General features: G+C 30.9%; 1 protein-coding gene and 1 long non-coding RNA gene across 2 annotated transcripts; both read left to right on the forward strand.

The window, feature by feature from the left end:
* The first annotated feature begins 4,250 nt into the window (after nt 1-4,250).
* On the forward strand, nt 4,251-11,358 carry LOC111707404 (uncharacterized). The gene is made up of 5 exons (XR_002766422.1): nt 4,251-4,285; nt 7,835-7,893; nt 8,131-8,177; nt 9,937-9,996; nt 11,299-11,358. It is a non-coding gene; the product is annotated as an uncharacterized LOC111707404 (long non-coding RNA).
* A 665-nt stretch (nt 11,359-12,023) lies between these two features.
* LOC111707403 (uncharacterized) lies at nt 12,024-14,942 on the forward strand. Its single transcript, XM_023480508.1, has 4 exons — nt 12,024-12,137; nt 12,235-12,505; nt 13,149-13,336; nt 13,964-14,942. Exon 4 carries the CDS (start codon nt 13,966-13,968, stop codon nt 14,689-14,691), a length of 726 nt encoding a protein of 241 aa, XP_023336276.1. The 5' UTR covers nt 12,024-12,137; nt 12,235-12,505; nt 13,149-13,336; nt 13,964-13,965; the 3' UTR covers nt 14,692-14,942.
* Nucleotides 14,943-15,556: the final 614 nt, after the last annotated feature.

The raw sequence follows: 15,556 nt of genomic DNA on the forward strand, positions 1-15,556 counted from the left end.
TTAGTAAATGTTACATTGTTTAGTAAATATTACATTGTTTAGTAAATATTCCATTGTTTAGTAAATGTTACATTATTTAGTAAATGTTACATTGTTTTGTAAACATTACATTGTTTTGTAAACATTACATTGTTATTTGTGTAGTAAACATCACAGAGTATGTGGGAAATATTGCTCTTTATATAAGAAATTAAATATTACTCCTTAATTTTAAAAATGTAAACAAAATTAGCATTTATCGGTAGAAGTTATAACATACAGTGAAACCCTTAATAACGAATACATTGGAAAAATTTATCAAATGTCGTCTTGATAATTTTTCAATGAGTTTTATACTATATTACGTAAATTTCAGTATTTGCGAAAATAAATAAATAGCCATGAATATGCGGGAACAGTTTTAAAGAGTTCCATATAATCATTTAATATAATAAAAAACTAAATATCTGCAACATTCCATTATCAGAAAGTGAAGAAAACGACATTGAAGAATTCTTTCGATGTATTCGTTATTAAGGGTTTCACTGTAGTAAACAAAGGAAAAATATAAAATAGAACAACGAAGAAAAAACAACGATTCAAATATTTCATGAAGCAGTTGTGAACAATACACAAAATTATGCTTATAACAATTTTCTTAATTTTGATTTGAGAATTTGTATGTAGAAGACGACATACCATAGTCTTCACCACAGTAGTAACAAGAATAAAGTGAAATAACAGTTAGACTTTAAACAGATTTTAAGTTATAAGGGTTTCCTTCAAAATCGGTTTGTGAAAATTTCGCATTCCGTTTCTAAAAGACGGAAATCTTCGCATTTTTTGCGTAAATCTGTTTCGCAAAATAAAGCGAAAATATCCTTTCAACAGCTTTAAAATTAACGACATGAACAATCTAATTAAACATGTGTGCGAAGTGGCAAAAAAAATTTGTTCATCTAGTGTCTTTTCATATATTTCTTGTCTGTTCGTCCCTTGCTTAGTTATATTCACTATGCAAATAGATTCTAGTACAATAGATGGCAACGTAGAATTTGTACACACCCAGTACAGTTGTATTCTGTCGTCACAAGTGTCAATTCAGTTTTTGTGTCCGACAAAATCATCAATGATATTGATAATATTAGAATAAAGTGCTTTTCTTACAGTAAAATAAGTGCAATTTAATGTGTTTTTTAGTTTCTGTTTTTACACTTTTTTATTTCATCTTAGGAAACATGCCAACTAATTTGAGAAAATTTCGTTTTCCTTGTTATATTTGAGACTTGTGACGTAGTGTATAATAGGTTGATTTCTCTGTTGCCACCTATTGTACTTGATAATCTATTTGTTCACTATGTATATAAAGTCCCCTATTACAGTTTTTTGTAATTCATCCATTAATCATGCTTATTATTCGTCCACTAAATAGTTACTTAAAATCGTAGGTCTGTGCAGTCCTAAGTAGTAAGTAGTTCATGGCAGTACTTGACTATCTTTCGTCTTTAAATAATCCATAATAGTCTTTCTGATCGAAGTGTTTCTGTCCTTGTTTGCCATGGTAAGTTGCTTATCCCTGTTTTACTCTTATAGTCTGCAAAAGTCCTAATAGTCTGATATAAACCTTATCCTATTTCTTGTTAATGTTTCTCTTCTTAGGTTGTCAGGTTCATGTGTAACCTTAATTAAATGATATATGTAAATTGTAATACTCATGAAAGTAACATAAATACAGGAAAAATGACTTACTCTTTCAAGTCGAAAAGGAGAAAATTGCTAGAAATTCTTTTAGAATTATTTTTTTCTTAATTGTCAAAATTTATTAAAAGATGATCCACTACCATGATCATGGAGTCAAGTGTGGGAGGGTGGGGGGTGGGTGAAATGTGCTGAGAGGGGGGGGGGGCTACTCTGTTTTCCCCCCCCCCTATTCAGAGATTCCCAGCTCAAATGTTTTGACTTCTGATTGGGTATGTCTTTTTTAAGTGTACACCACTCTTTTCGAAAATGTTTTATTTTTTGTAAACAAGAAATTCACCTCCAGTTTATAAACACTTTCACAATTACAATCTAAGTTTGTTATGAAATTAAATTTTTGTTGAAAAGGGCAACGGCCAAAAGAAATTTAGAGGTGGTACTACAGTTAAACTTAATACTTAAGAGGACATTGGAAAAATGAAAAAAATTTCCCTGTGTTTTCCGCTGAGGGTTATTTAATATAAAGGATATGTACGTATATTAGCGTCCAACTATATACCTATGTAAATAGCCTCAAAATCAAAATTGGGGTAGTCTGTCATTTTCCCCCTGTTTCTGTGTGCCGCGTATAAAAACATAAAAATGTCAATTGATAAAAAATTCGGACCACATCTTTTTTCTGTGCATCTATTCGGTTTCAAGTGCAAAGATTCATCTCTCTCTAAAACTTTTCTTTTTATTTGTCAAAATCGTGCCGCGCATAAAAACATCAAAATTAAAGTTGATTCAAAAATTCGAACCATATTTTTTTGTGCGTCTACGCGTTTTCAAGTGCAAAGATTCAACTCTGTCAAAAAAAGATATGGTTCATTTTGATGTTAATATGCGCGGCGCAAAGAAACACAATTTTGACAAATAAAAAGAAAAGTTTTTGAAAGAGCTGAATCTTTGAACTTAAAAACGCACAGAAAAAAGACGTGGTCCTGATTTTTTTTAACAAGTGACATTTGTTGATGTTTTTATATGCAGCGCACAGAAACAGTGGAAAAATAACATACCACCCTAATTTTCATTTTGGGGCAGTTTACACCAATACACTATGTGAAGTTATTGGATAGCATGTTCTGCATATTTCAGGGCTATTTATTTATCTTAACAAAAAAATATTTTCACAATAACAACTTTGACTTTCAACGCAGAAATTTATATCATGGTTTGGTAAATAGCACAAATCCTTGTTAAGCTGCAAGTAGAACCCCGACAGCTGGGGAAAATACAAGACGTAGCTACAAATTCAAATTCAAGGCGACATTATATATATTCTTTCAATGTCTTCTTGTTATATGAGTTAAACAATATACATAATTACAGTACTAATTAACTCCAGTGAAAATTGAATGATTTTAAATATTTCGATGAGAGTCCTTTAATAATACTGTACACTCAGTTCAACCACCATACATAGCCGGTGACTCCCTTTAATAAAACTGCCTGTTGCAAGCACTCTTACGTCTGCTGTAGATAGAGATGGGCACCGGGAAACTTTGAATTCTCTCAAAGGTTATCTAAAGTCTAAATTTTTTTATAGAAGCTTACTTTTATAAAATTGTTCAAATTGTAGACTTTGACATAAAATCTAAAGTCAAGATGAAAATGTTTTGTTAAATCGTATTGTGTGGTTTCTAAAAAATCGAAGCATATCACTAGTTTTATTATATATACCAGCTGTAGGACTCCAGTTGTGTAATTTTTTTATATTTTTTTCCTCAAGAGTGCGTATACTTTTCAGTTTAGACTTTTAGGACCGATTCAAACAATAATGTTGTAATATAAACTAACTTAATATAGCAAAGTGTGTATCATCATGTTAATTTTGAAATTTCTACTTTCTTTTTTTGTCATTGGAGCGGGTTTCGTTTACAAAAAAAGGTTAAAATAATGTTTTGTTTTACTTCATTTTGGATTTTTTAAAACTTAAAAAAATCTTAAATACGAGGAACAGTTAAAACTAACTTTGGTTTGACTAATATAAGAAGTAAACCATGGTTTGATAAATATTATAATAAGTTAATAGATATACTAAACGGCCGGTCAAAATGTTATAAAAATAGTAAACCCCGGTAAAGGAGAGAAGATATTGAAAAAATCTCTACTCTCAATCCTCTTGAATTCATCCCACGTAAATTTTAAAATTAGTCTGGCTCCAGCCTCCATTTAGACAGGTTCGATTTTAAGCAAATATTCCATAAACATTTGTTTCCTTCAAGAACATAACTTTTATATATTGTGAGTGTGTAATTTTATTATTGTTATTTCTTCCCAAAACGGTGTCCTTACAACCTTTATCTGATCAAAAATAAGGTAGAAATCGTCGTTTATCTATTTGACCCTTATACAAAAACCACAGATAAAATAATAAATTTTCAGAAAGAAAAACAAACCTTAATTTATCTTTATTGTGAATCGGACATGCACCTCTTTTTACATTTGAAATAGTATCTAGATCCCTTTAAGTATAACATAGAACGATTAATTTGAATTCCTTTTTTAATAAAAATTATAAAATAAATTTTCAGGGTTTCCTCTTGATATGGTGTGTGAATCTCAGGTAATTTATATAATAAATCCCCCCCCCATCATAATTTTTGTATTGGCATATTTAAAAGTTGATATTCTAGTCTAAATATAGGTCGTTAATTTGGTTCAAACCTGTTAATTCTAAAAAGTAAGAAAATATCGGGGTAAAAATCCGTCTTTTTTTTTTTTTTTTTACAAGAGATTTTTGCAATCGTAAACTAAAAGCTTTATGATGTGAGCCTTTTAATCTTTTTTCAATATTAAACTATTATGAAAAATATTTCTATTTAAGTTAAAGGTTAGCCTAAATAAGGAGTTGAAATTTGTCAAAAGGAATTGATCGTTTTAGTCACAAACTCGGATTTTCCAATCCCTATATCTTCCCAACCTAATGCTTTGGACCTTAGATATTTTAAACTGTGAATTCTGTTGGCTAAGATTATTAAAGTTTGAAATATCACAGGTTTAAATCATCAGGTTGCTAAAAAATAGCGATTCGAAAATTTGAGTTTGATGCAAAGACTCAATTCTTTTGCGTTAAAACTGACAAAATAAACATTTTGGGCCCTAGGTGGTGCCTTTTACTTTATTGAAAAAAAGTTTTAAAGTTTAAAGTTTATAAATTTTACGTTCAAGAATGAGAAACGCAAATTTATTTGATAAACTAGAAATTCCAAACATGTTATAGTTCTTTGCAATAGATCTTCAATTATGAACTTATGGCATAAAGCATTTAAGATTTCAATTTAACATGAAAGGAATTGAGTCTTTGCCACAAACTCAAATAAATTATAATCCCTTTATCTCTGCAACCTAGAAAGGTCAACGAGATCAGGTTGCAAAGATATAAAGATCATAAGATCCGAGTTTGTATAAGAGATAAAACAATAATTCTTTTACTTTAATTTGACGAAAGTAACCCTTGTATGTACAATGTACATATACTGAAATGAGAGCAGTATTATGATACGGTTATGTAAACTATAAATATACATATATGTATGTATAAATATACTGAAATATATATATGTATAAATATACTGAAATGAGACTAGTATTATGATACGGTTATGTAAACTATATAAATATACATATATGTATGTATAAATATACTGAAATATATATATGTATAAATATACTGAAATGAGACCAGTATTTTTAGTTATCAGTTTTTACAAAACCTTTACTGATAAGTGATTTGAATTGGCCGTTAGGTTCATAATTAATAAATAACTATTGCGTATTTTGTGTAATACATAAGGAAGATAGATATTATAGATATTGATATTATAGATATTGATTGCGTAATTATCAACATATTTAAACAACTCAATACAGGCCACTTGTGCTCTATTATATGTAATGAAGGAACATTATTATAGAACTGTCGCGCGATTTTATTACAGAGTTAAAAAATATTATATTTCTTCAAAGAAATTTATTCTTTGCCAAAAATTAAAAATTTCTAATTCCTATGTCTTAGACCTTAGATATTTCAAGCTTTGAATTCAGTGAGATAAATAATCTAATTTTGAAATATTAAAGGTTTACACCTTCTAAAGAATTCGAAAATGTCAGTTAGTGGCAAAGACTCAATTCCTTTAATCAGGTCTTTAGCTTAAACCTATCTCTGTTGTGAAGTCAGTCATTGCACTCTTAATTAGAAATTGGTGAAATTAAACGAATTTAAATCGTTATTTGTGAAGTAAAAAAGCTTCATAATAGGCGGCTAACAGTCGCCTAATTTGCATATTTAAATTGTTGAAAACTCAAATGAGAAATTTAACAAACGATTATTAGTTGCATTTTAAACGATTTTTAATCATTATTTTTAAAGTAGATCCTGTTTAAGATTTAAGATCGTATATTTTCATGCAGGTAGTCAAAAACTCCTGTTGAAACCGGTTTACATGAATCAGCTAATGGATTAGCTTTATTGCTCATTCCCGACCCTTTACATTTAGTTAGTTTACGAACGTTGTATTTGCTGAGTTAACCTGTGTTCATTGCTAATTACTAATTTCTAGGTTTAAAGTTTAAAGATTTATTCTAATTTGCCAATTATTTGTTAAACGTACAAAACAGTTTGCTAAATAGTTTAAATTAAAAAAACACATCTCCAAATCAAATCAACATTATGTCAAAAACTAATGGATTAAACGATTGAGAAGCTTATAAGCAGAGGATCAAGGGATACAATTGTATACATTAGACAATTTTTATGCATGAGGAGTGAGAGGGGGGCATGGAGAAATTTCCCCTACAATTGTAGAGAAAGTAATGGTCAGAATATAAACCTATATATTTCAAAGAATTTTAACTAGTGAGGATCGTCATGATAGACGCGAAACATTATGTTTAGTATAATTCTTTTTTAATAAAAAATGTGAAGTTAAAAAGTGAAATATATATATGTATATATATTGATATATAAATCAAAGTTAATATATTATAACATTAATCAATATTGTTAGTCTCGACATTTTCGTTTTGATATAAGTATATATATTCTGTTATGTTAGCTGTATGTTCTAGATTTGCGACCTTCAAATACGAATCAATTTCATGCATATTTAAGTAGATAAAATGTCACCGAGGGTTTTATTCTTCAATAAACTTCAAATAATTGAGTAAAAATTTTAAATTGTAATAAATACTTGATACAATTATAATGTACAATTATTTATCAAGTATCAAAACAGAAATAAAAATCTATAAATTTAAAAGAAAAACAATGCAAAAAAAACCTAAAATAGTGAAACAAATAGAAAATGGCGCGAAAACTAAAAAACGGTGCAGCTATAAACGTAAATTCTAAATGAAAAAGAAAAAAACATGTTTTGAATATCTAATATGTCACCGGATAAACGGTGCAGCTAGCTATAAACGTGAATTCTAAATGAAAAAGAAAAAACATGTTTTGAATATCTAATATGTGACCGGATAAAGGAATTGAGTTTTTGCCACACAATCAAATTTTCTTATCCCTATATTTTTGCAACCTGATGGTGCAAACCTGTTATATTTCAAACTTAGATTTTTGATTTATACGTTGGGTTACAAAGATATTGATATTAGAAAACCAGAGTTTGTGGCAAAAACTCAATGATTTGTTATCAGAGAAGTGAATTCAATCCTTTTTGAACGAATTTGAAATTGAAAGAATTTTTCCACAAACTCTGATTTTCTAATCCCTATATCTTTGCAACCCTATGTCAGAGACTTTATATATTTCAAGTTATGAATTCTGTTATATCAAACTATTTAAGTTTGAAATATCAAAGGTTTACACCATCAGCTTGTAAAGATATAGGGATTAAAAACTTAGATTCTGTAAAAACTTTTCAATTCCTTTTCTTGAAGTTTTGTCACAAATCTGTTTGCATGTATATTTTGGTTTGTCAATTTCGGTTTGTTTGCATTCAATAAACGTCAAAATCGCTGCTTGGATTGGGCCTTTTAATTTTTACTGTGGTAATTATTAGCTCGATCGACTGTAGGAACATGAAAGTACTATGCCAAGATAAAATTGTAAAAATTAAAGCAATTGATATACTTTTTTACAAAAGATATTTTTTAGAACACAAATGAGGAAAACAGCAACAGATTTAGATTATCCAACTTATATCTTCCATTGAGGTAAATATCAACCTCGATATAATATATTGTGAAAAGACAAAGCAATTGTTTCTGAGTTTCAAATTCCTTTATTTTTGACGTAGACATTAGATAATTCAAACATTGAATTCTGTTAGATCAAATAATCTAACTTTGAAATATCAAAGGTTTACACAATCAAGTTGTAAAGTTGGTAAGTTGTAAGCTGTTTCTTATATTCTCTATATTTAAAGATTGTCAATTCTTTTATATGTTTAGATATGGACTAATTTTACTCTATATTGGTATAATATCTCTTATAATTGGTAAGATTTTTTCTTAAGATGCAAATTTCAAAAATCAGAAATGAGATGCTCAATATTGTCATATTAAAGCAAGCTGCTTCAAAGGGAGTGTTCGCGAAAAATGAAAGGGGGTATAGGTTTAATGCGATAAAAAAGCGCTTTTGATCGCTACTAATATTACTTCTATCTGTTGCGTCTATAAGGAGAAAATTGTTAAAGACGTCTCATACCGAATAACGTAGCGCCCATACAAATTCAGAAAATTGCAACATACGACTTAGAGCGTAAAAAATAAATTTAATTTCAAACAAATCATTCAGATATTACAACCTATAGTCATCGATTTTCTTTCGCCACATTTGTATATAGTTTATATTTTATAATATTTTTCAATTAATTTGTTTTGAATTTCATTATTTCTCTCGTCGCTTGCGCAACTATCTAAGAATGCCGCGGACCACTCACATTTTTCGAAATCCATTAAAACGTTTCTAAAAAAAATAAAATGTTAAAAAATATAAACTATATAGCAACCTGGGTTAACCTCTTCCCTTGTCCTTTAAAGATTTTGAATGAAGATTAAAGTTCAGATTACCGGCAAAATAAAGATAAGAAAACAACATCTTTTCAGGACAAGCGGATAGTTTCCCTAGTTGGTCTAAAGAGTCACCTAAAAGTAAGTATATTTGCAATGAATATCGTGTAACCCTCTATCTATCTGTAACCTGAACTACGTTGTACTTTATTTGTTATCTACGTTTGTTATAGCTGCGTAAAACCCATATCATGAGTAATCTTAACTGCACTGTAAATAACTATGTAACATGATTAGCTTAATTACGTTTGTATATAACGATGCAAAACTTGTAATTACGTTGATTAACTTTAACTTGTAACATAGAACCCCAAATACATTTATTTGTAATTAAACTCCGCTTTGATTACGATGTGAAAAAATAGATATAGATTGGGTATTGGTACAGATAAAATCGTGTCCAGATTGACATTGATAGTAAAGAACTGATACCAGATAATATGGTGTTCGGGTTGACATTGATTAGTTCTTATGCCTCACCAGTCATAGCGAGAGGGATTGCTTATTGGTACAGATTATATTGTGTCCGGATTGACATTGATAGTAAGAGGGACTGAGTTTTACCTGGATTGATACAGGTCTAAAAGAATTTATTGGAGAAGGGCATTTACAACATATTATAGAACCTTAAAAAGAAACTGAAAAACTTTACCCGAAAAATTCTGCTAATGGTTAAAAGTTAAGAGATTATTGTTTTTATTGTACACAGGGATAACCAGAAATCGATGGAATAGGTAGACGACATTAAATCAATACTTATGTGTATTTTATGTTACAGTTTTACTAGACACTTATTAAATTTAGTGAAATGGGTCTGATAACACTGCACAATTGCTGTGTATTATGCTCATTGGCCTTCTTAAAATTAAAACTTGATTCTAATATTGATTGAATCTAATATTGTTGTCAGGATGATTCCGTGAAATTAAACACAAACTTGTATTGATTTATTTAAGTTTCTTAGTTTTCCACAACTTGTGTTTGGCGATTATATCAATACAATCAGGACGACATTTTACTAATAATGGTTTGATCACTATCAAGCCCTTTTTAAATTACAAGTTTAGTAGCAAACAAAGAGAAGCTGTTAATTGCCAAATTCTCTTTGTTGAAATGTTTGAGAGTTAATGCTATCTGACGATGTATTATGTGCTAATATTGCATTTTCAAATATATTTATTTAAGGATTTAATAATTCTTGGGATGAGTATGTTCGGTATGTTGGAATATTTCTCTTGGTTGCAGGTTGGTATCGCTTTTTTAAATTACTAGTTGAATGGCCTGGCATTGCCAATGAAATAAAAAAATCGAATTTTGAAGAAAAAAAGTTTTAAGTTTGGCAAAATAAATTATTTTTTTTAGCCGTTTGGCCAGCTAAAGCTAGCATATAGATATATCATTGTTCAGGTGTCGAAATTTTTGTTTGGAAACATTTAAAGCTCGACCAATAGTAAAAGAGAATTAAAGATTACAGAAAAATAATCCTCCCGTTTATTTAGTACCTACAGGGATTTTAAGTGTAACTTCGTGTGTCCCTTGATGCAATGTCCGATTCACATACCCTTCAATGAGATTTCAAATTTTACAGTTTGGAAAACTGATTATTTTCGATTTTGGCTTCTCTATAAAAAGACAATTACTCATTTCTACAACAGAAAATCTTGTAAGAAATATCAGAATTAACCACTTTTAATAACGCTTACATCTCCCTCTAATCCCTGTTCTGCTCTTTTAGAAAAATATTTAAATGTAAAAAGAATTGAAACAACCCGATTTAAAGATTTGAAGAATTAAACTGTGATTTTCTTCTAAACACATACATCAAGGATAGTTATAGAACAAAATTTTTTAAAAATACCAAAATTTTGATGTAACGGCAAGAATGGATTTTAAAGCCAACCCTTCCGACAGAGGGTGGTCAATACTACCCCCTCCACCCCTTCAACACTACCCCCCTCCACCCCTATAGTTTTTTTGCGAAGTATCTGAGCCATGAAGCTCCAATTTTTGTAACTAACACATGCCCATCACTTAATGCAGTATACCTTCTGCCTGAGTCCTCAGGTATACTGCCTAAATGCCTTATTTTACCTTTTCCAGACGGAATCTATATTTGGACCTATACTTAGTCGTTGGATTTCAAAAATGAATGGCTCTTTGAAAGAATATGACGAAAGACAGCAGATTGCACAACTTTTGCAAACCAATTTTGCACAGATGCCTGAACAGGGAATTTTCTCAATTTAATTTTTTCTTAAATACACATGTTTTGTAAAATTTTCAAAAATGTTTGATTTTTCACATTTATTTGCGCAATTTTTGTTTAAACAAATGTTTTGCAAAACAGCCAAGATTTCGCAATAAATAGTTTAGATTTTACAAATTTGTAATTTTTTGCAGATTATTAAAGTAGAGTCCAAGGGCTTTCCAGAAAGGTATCAAATGTTATTGAGATACGATCACAAAAAGAAAATAGAGCCTAATTAGGGTAAACCAGACGTCAGTACTCTAACTTTTTTTAGTTAATCTGTTTAATTATTTGTTTAGGGGCAGCTATTATGGTGTTTGGCACTCTCAAATCAATATTGAACGCTCTATCCAATCAGGTAATGTCATAAATATACATGAAATTTAACCCTTTCAAGATCGGGTGTTTTTTTGTCAAATATGGATCGGGTGCTAAGTGTTTCTAGTATTTTATGTTATGGAGAAAACCGGGGGGAGGTGGACCCCCCCCCCCCCCCNGATTGTTTTTTTCTGGATGACAATATTAATAGTCTAATATGATAGGGGACACCCTGTATAATTTATATACTTGTAGATCTTATCTACTTTTCGTTATTCATTAACTACGACCGAATACCCTGTAAAACTTTGAAATACGCGTAACTCCTTTGGCCTTCTGCCTCAGGTTTCTTGAGAACGAAAATCCTCTAAATCTTGAAAAGACGACATCTATCTGTTATTTTAATTAATCTATTAATCTCAACCCATAACTCCGGAAACATCGAAAGAGTTTATGAAATGTCGTATTCTTAACTTACAGACAATAAAATGCTGCAGATATTTAGTTTTTAAATTAAATAATTTTATGAAGCTCTTTAAAACTGTTCCCGCATATTCATGGTTATTTATTTATTATTTTACAATTTCTGCGATTTTTGCATAACCGTATAAAACCCAGTGAAAAATTGTTAAGACGACATTTTATAAATTCTTTCGATTGCCCCGAAAAACTTGGTTAAACTGCAGTTTCCTGAATTCTTAGGAATTTCAGAACTCCCGAGAAGGAGCTAAATCTCTACCTCCAGATTACAAAACAATTGAGGCTCAAGACCTTCCATCGTACCAGGAGGCGCTCAACTTGGATCCTCGGGGTCTTGCAGGTAGAAAGATATTCATACATAGTGAAAAGTTGTTGCAAAGAATAAGGTTTAGAAAATCTGAGATTGATGCAAAGTTTTTTATGTTTTTTTATTGCAGGTATTCAGTTGCAACTTAACAGAAACTCCAACTCCTTAAATTCAATTCGACCTTTTCCAGTTTACAACTCCCCCCCACCTCCATTCTTACCCCTCCATTCTACCAACCCCCCCTCACCTCCATTCTCACCCCTCCATTCTACCAACTCCCCCCCACCTCCCTTCTTAACCCTCCATTCTACCAACCCCACCTCACCTACATTCTCTCCCCTCCACTCTACCAGCTCTCCAAAACTCTCACAAATCAGATCGATACACAGTTCTCAGAGCAGGTCTGCTTCTGCCTTAATCATAAAAGTCAAGAGGGGAGGGAAGCATTCCATTTTCTAATATTGCTTTTTCATTTAGTTTAGACAGGGTGTAGTCCTTAAAGGTTTTGCCTTAATTTTGAATCATCAAAGTTTTTTATTTGGCAAGGTTTGGAACTTTTTTACTTTACAATCAGGTCTTGTGCAGTACACCCAATTTATCCTCGTTTGGTTATGCACAAAGAATGACACTTCAGAGACGACTGTACAGAATTTAATCAGTATTTTTCCCACCATGCTTTATTTCCTGCAACTTTAAACTTTTTTCTTCCTTTGCCAAATCATTGAGTTTATCATTAACCAACTAAATTAATGGCAGGTAACAAAATTTAGCCTTCAGAGCGTTATAACTTTAAAGTTTTAAGTCGTCAATAAAGTCTCATCCATTATGGGTATCCCTGTACATCAAGTGTTATAAGCAGGGTGATTAACCAACAAAAAACATTTTTTTCCAGTTTTTTAAAATTTAGACTTTAATTTCGTTTAAACAAATATTACAATCGAAATTTATTAGAGCTCAAGAGTCTAACAATACTTTCACTTACATTATAACGTTCTAAATATCAAAAAGGAAGTTTAAAAATTCTTTAACCTTTTGTTTATTCAGGCCCCCTCAAGGTGAAACAGAAAGTGGCGAAAGCATAAACAATTTAGAAGGAAGATTATCGTCAAGTAAGGAAGAATTTTCTCTGTCAACCCTTGTGAGAACCCATCAATCCTCCCCGGGGGTTGGAAGAAAAGACGACATTGAAAGTGGTGAATGTAATGAACAGAATCCACCTCCACAGCTACCAGGTACAATGTGTCCTAATAAACATGGGAATTGAGAGAGGAGATGAATATCTTCTTTGATTTCCAATAAATAATTAATGACTTTCAGTGCATTAAAAAAGATTTAATGTCTAATGAGCTTTCCAAAATGTGGTCTTCTCTTTATCTTTAAAAATGACGGAGAAATTAAACATTTGAATAGTTTTTTATATTTAAAAAACTGGACTCTGGAATATGAAGGTAAAAAATTGGTATAGACCACATTTTGGAAATCCCAAAACTGGTTGTTTTTGGTGTTAACTGTTTTAACTTTTAATGTTTTTAGACTTCTATTTAATTGGAACACCCCATATAGTCAGGATTACCCACATTATAGTATGAGACCTTAGAAACGATTACACAGAATATCGTCATTGCATTTTCTTACATTTTCAAATTACTTCCCTTTTGCTGTTGGATATAAACAACAAATAAATGTGGATCATTTTATTATAATGTAGATGGCATGGTATGTTTTATATATATATATTTAAATGTTTGTACATTTTTTGTTTTATCAAAGACAAACTTTATTTTATTTTTGTTTTCCCAATCTCAATACCCAATTTTACATTTCATTACGCTTAAAATGTCATGGTTCTTTGTTTTCAGGGATGGCGGATACATCAAGTAATATATTTACAATATCAAATTATGTTTCTCCTTGTTCCAGTCAAACAGATGAGTCAAGTTTAAACAATTTTTGTGAAATCATCCAACTCAATAATCCACTCTCTCCTGACAATGAAAGCTGTTCTACATCACAAATTAGGCTAAAACGACCACATTCTTCCTTGGGTATCCTTCCATTAAAGTCTGTTTTTCAGTCGTCCAAATCTTATATACATCCGTCCAAATCGGATAAAAATTCGTCCAAATCTGATATCCATCCGTCCGTTCCAGTAACCGCTCCGTCCACTTCTAATATCCGAAAATCTGCCCGTGTCAGTGATAAAACAGACTCGTTCCTTGATGTAGTGGAAGATGTGGAAGATCCCAGGATTATTCTAGATTATCCTCCATCGACTACCCTTCCTACATCACTAGATCTAGCCTCATTCTCATTTTCTGTACACAATGAGAACAAGTTCTCTAGTAATGTTATAAAGAAGGCTCTAAATAGGAAAGAGAAGAAGCATCTTTACACAGTCTCTAATAGCGCAAGAAACTCAAAAGTTGTTCCTCAAAACGAAAATCCGCCAACTAGAACAGAGAAAAATGAGGCAACCTACTTGGAATCTGAAAATGTGCCAAGAAACAGTCTGGAGGATCCAAAGAAGGCTGTTGAGGATCATAGTGAATCTGATCCTGAGGATTTGGAGTATGTAGAATGTTTATAATCTATATAATAAAACAAGACATTCGTATATATGATCCCTTTAGCCGGTTATACTGCTGGACCGAATGGGCTGAAATTTTTTAAGGATATCCCAGGAGTGGTAACCTAGACTAAAAAGAAATTAAAATTTTAAAAAAATAAATCTTTTTGTAATTACACGGGCAACGCTGGGCACTTCAGCTAGTTAGTAGTGATAAAACTCTGATGCTCTTAAAACATCTATTATAATTAAAATATATGTGATCACTTTCAGATCAAATGTGTCTTTATTCAAGCGAGCAGAAATTAGATGATGGCTTATATATACTCTCGATGTAGTTGAATGCATCTTAGTTTTTTTTTATCTTTTTTTATCAGTAAAAGTAATTGATTTTGTAGCATTTCGTACCTGTAAATATTTCTCTTTCGTACGTTATCCAACAATAACAATATATTTTAATTCTGATTTCTGAACCCCCCCCCCCCCTCCAAACAAAAAGTATTGAAAAAGTAATTGAAAAACATTATTTTTTTCTTCTTCTCCAGGGTTTTTTTTCTTATATTCTTTTTAATCCGAATTTAATGTAATCGCTACGCTCGTGAGGTTTAGAACCCCAAAAAGGTCTTGGAGGCCCTCGGCTAAGTGGTTTTCCCCTCAATTTAATTATCCTCCCTTAATCTCCCGGTTAAGTAGTAATTAATAGTTAAATCTGAATAAAACCAAATAAATTACTTGAAGAAAATTATATTTTCCCAAATAGCAGATTTACATCGAGTGATTATTTATAAAGATAAACAAAACTTATTTATGTATTTAAGAAAATCTCAAAAACCATAAACAACCAAAAAAACGAGGTGCAACAAGGCCGGAGAAATGATATCAACTA

This window comes from Eurytemora carolleeae, unplaced genomic scaffold (assembly GCF_000591075.1).
Source record: "Eurytemora carolleeae unplaced genomic scaffold, Eaff_2.0 scaffold272, whole genome shotgun sequence".
NCBI lineage: Eukaryota > Metazoa > Arthropoda > Copepoda > Calanoida > Temoridae > Eurytemora > Eurytemora carolleeae.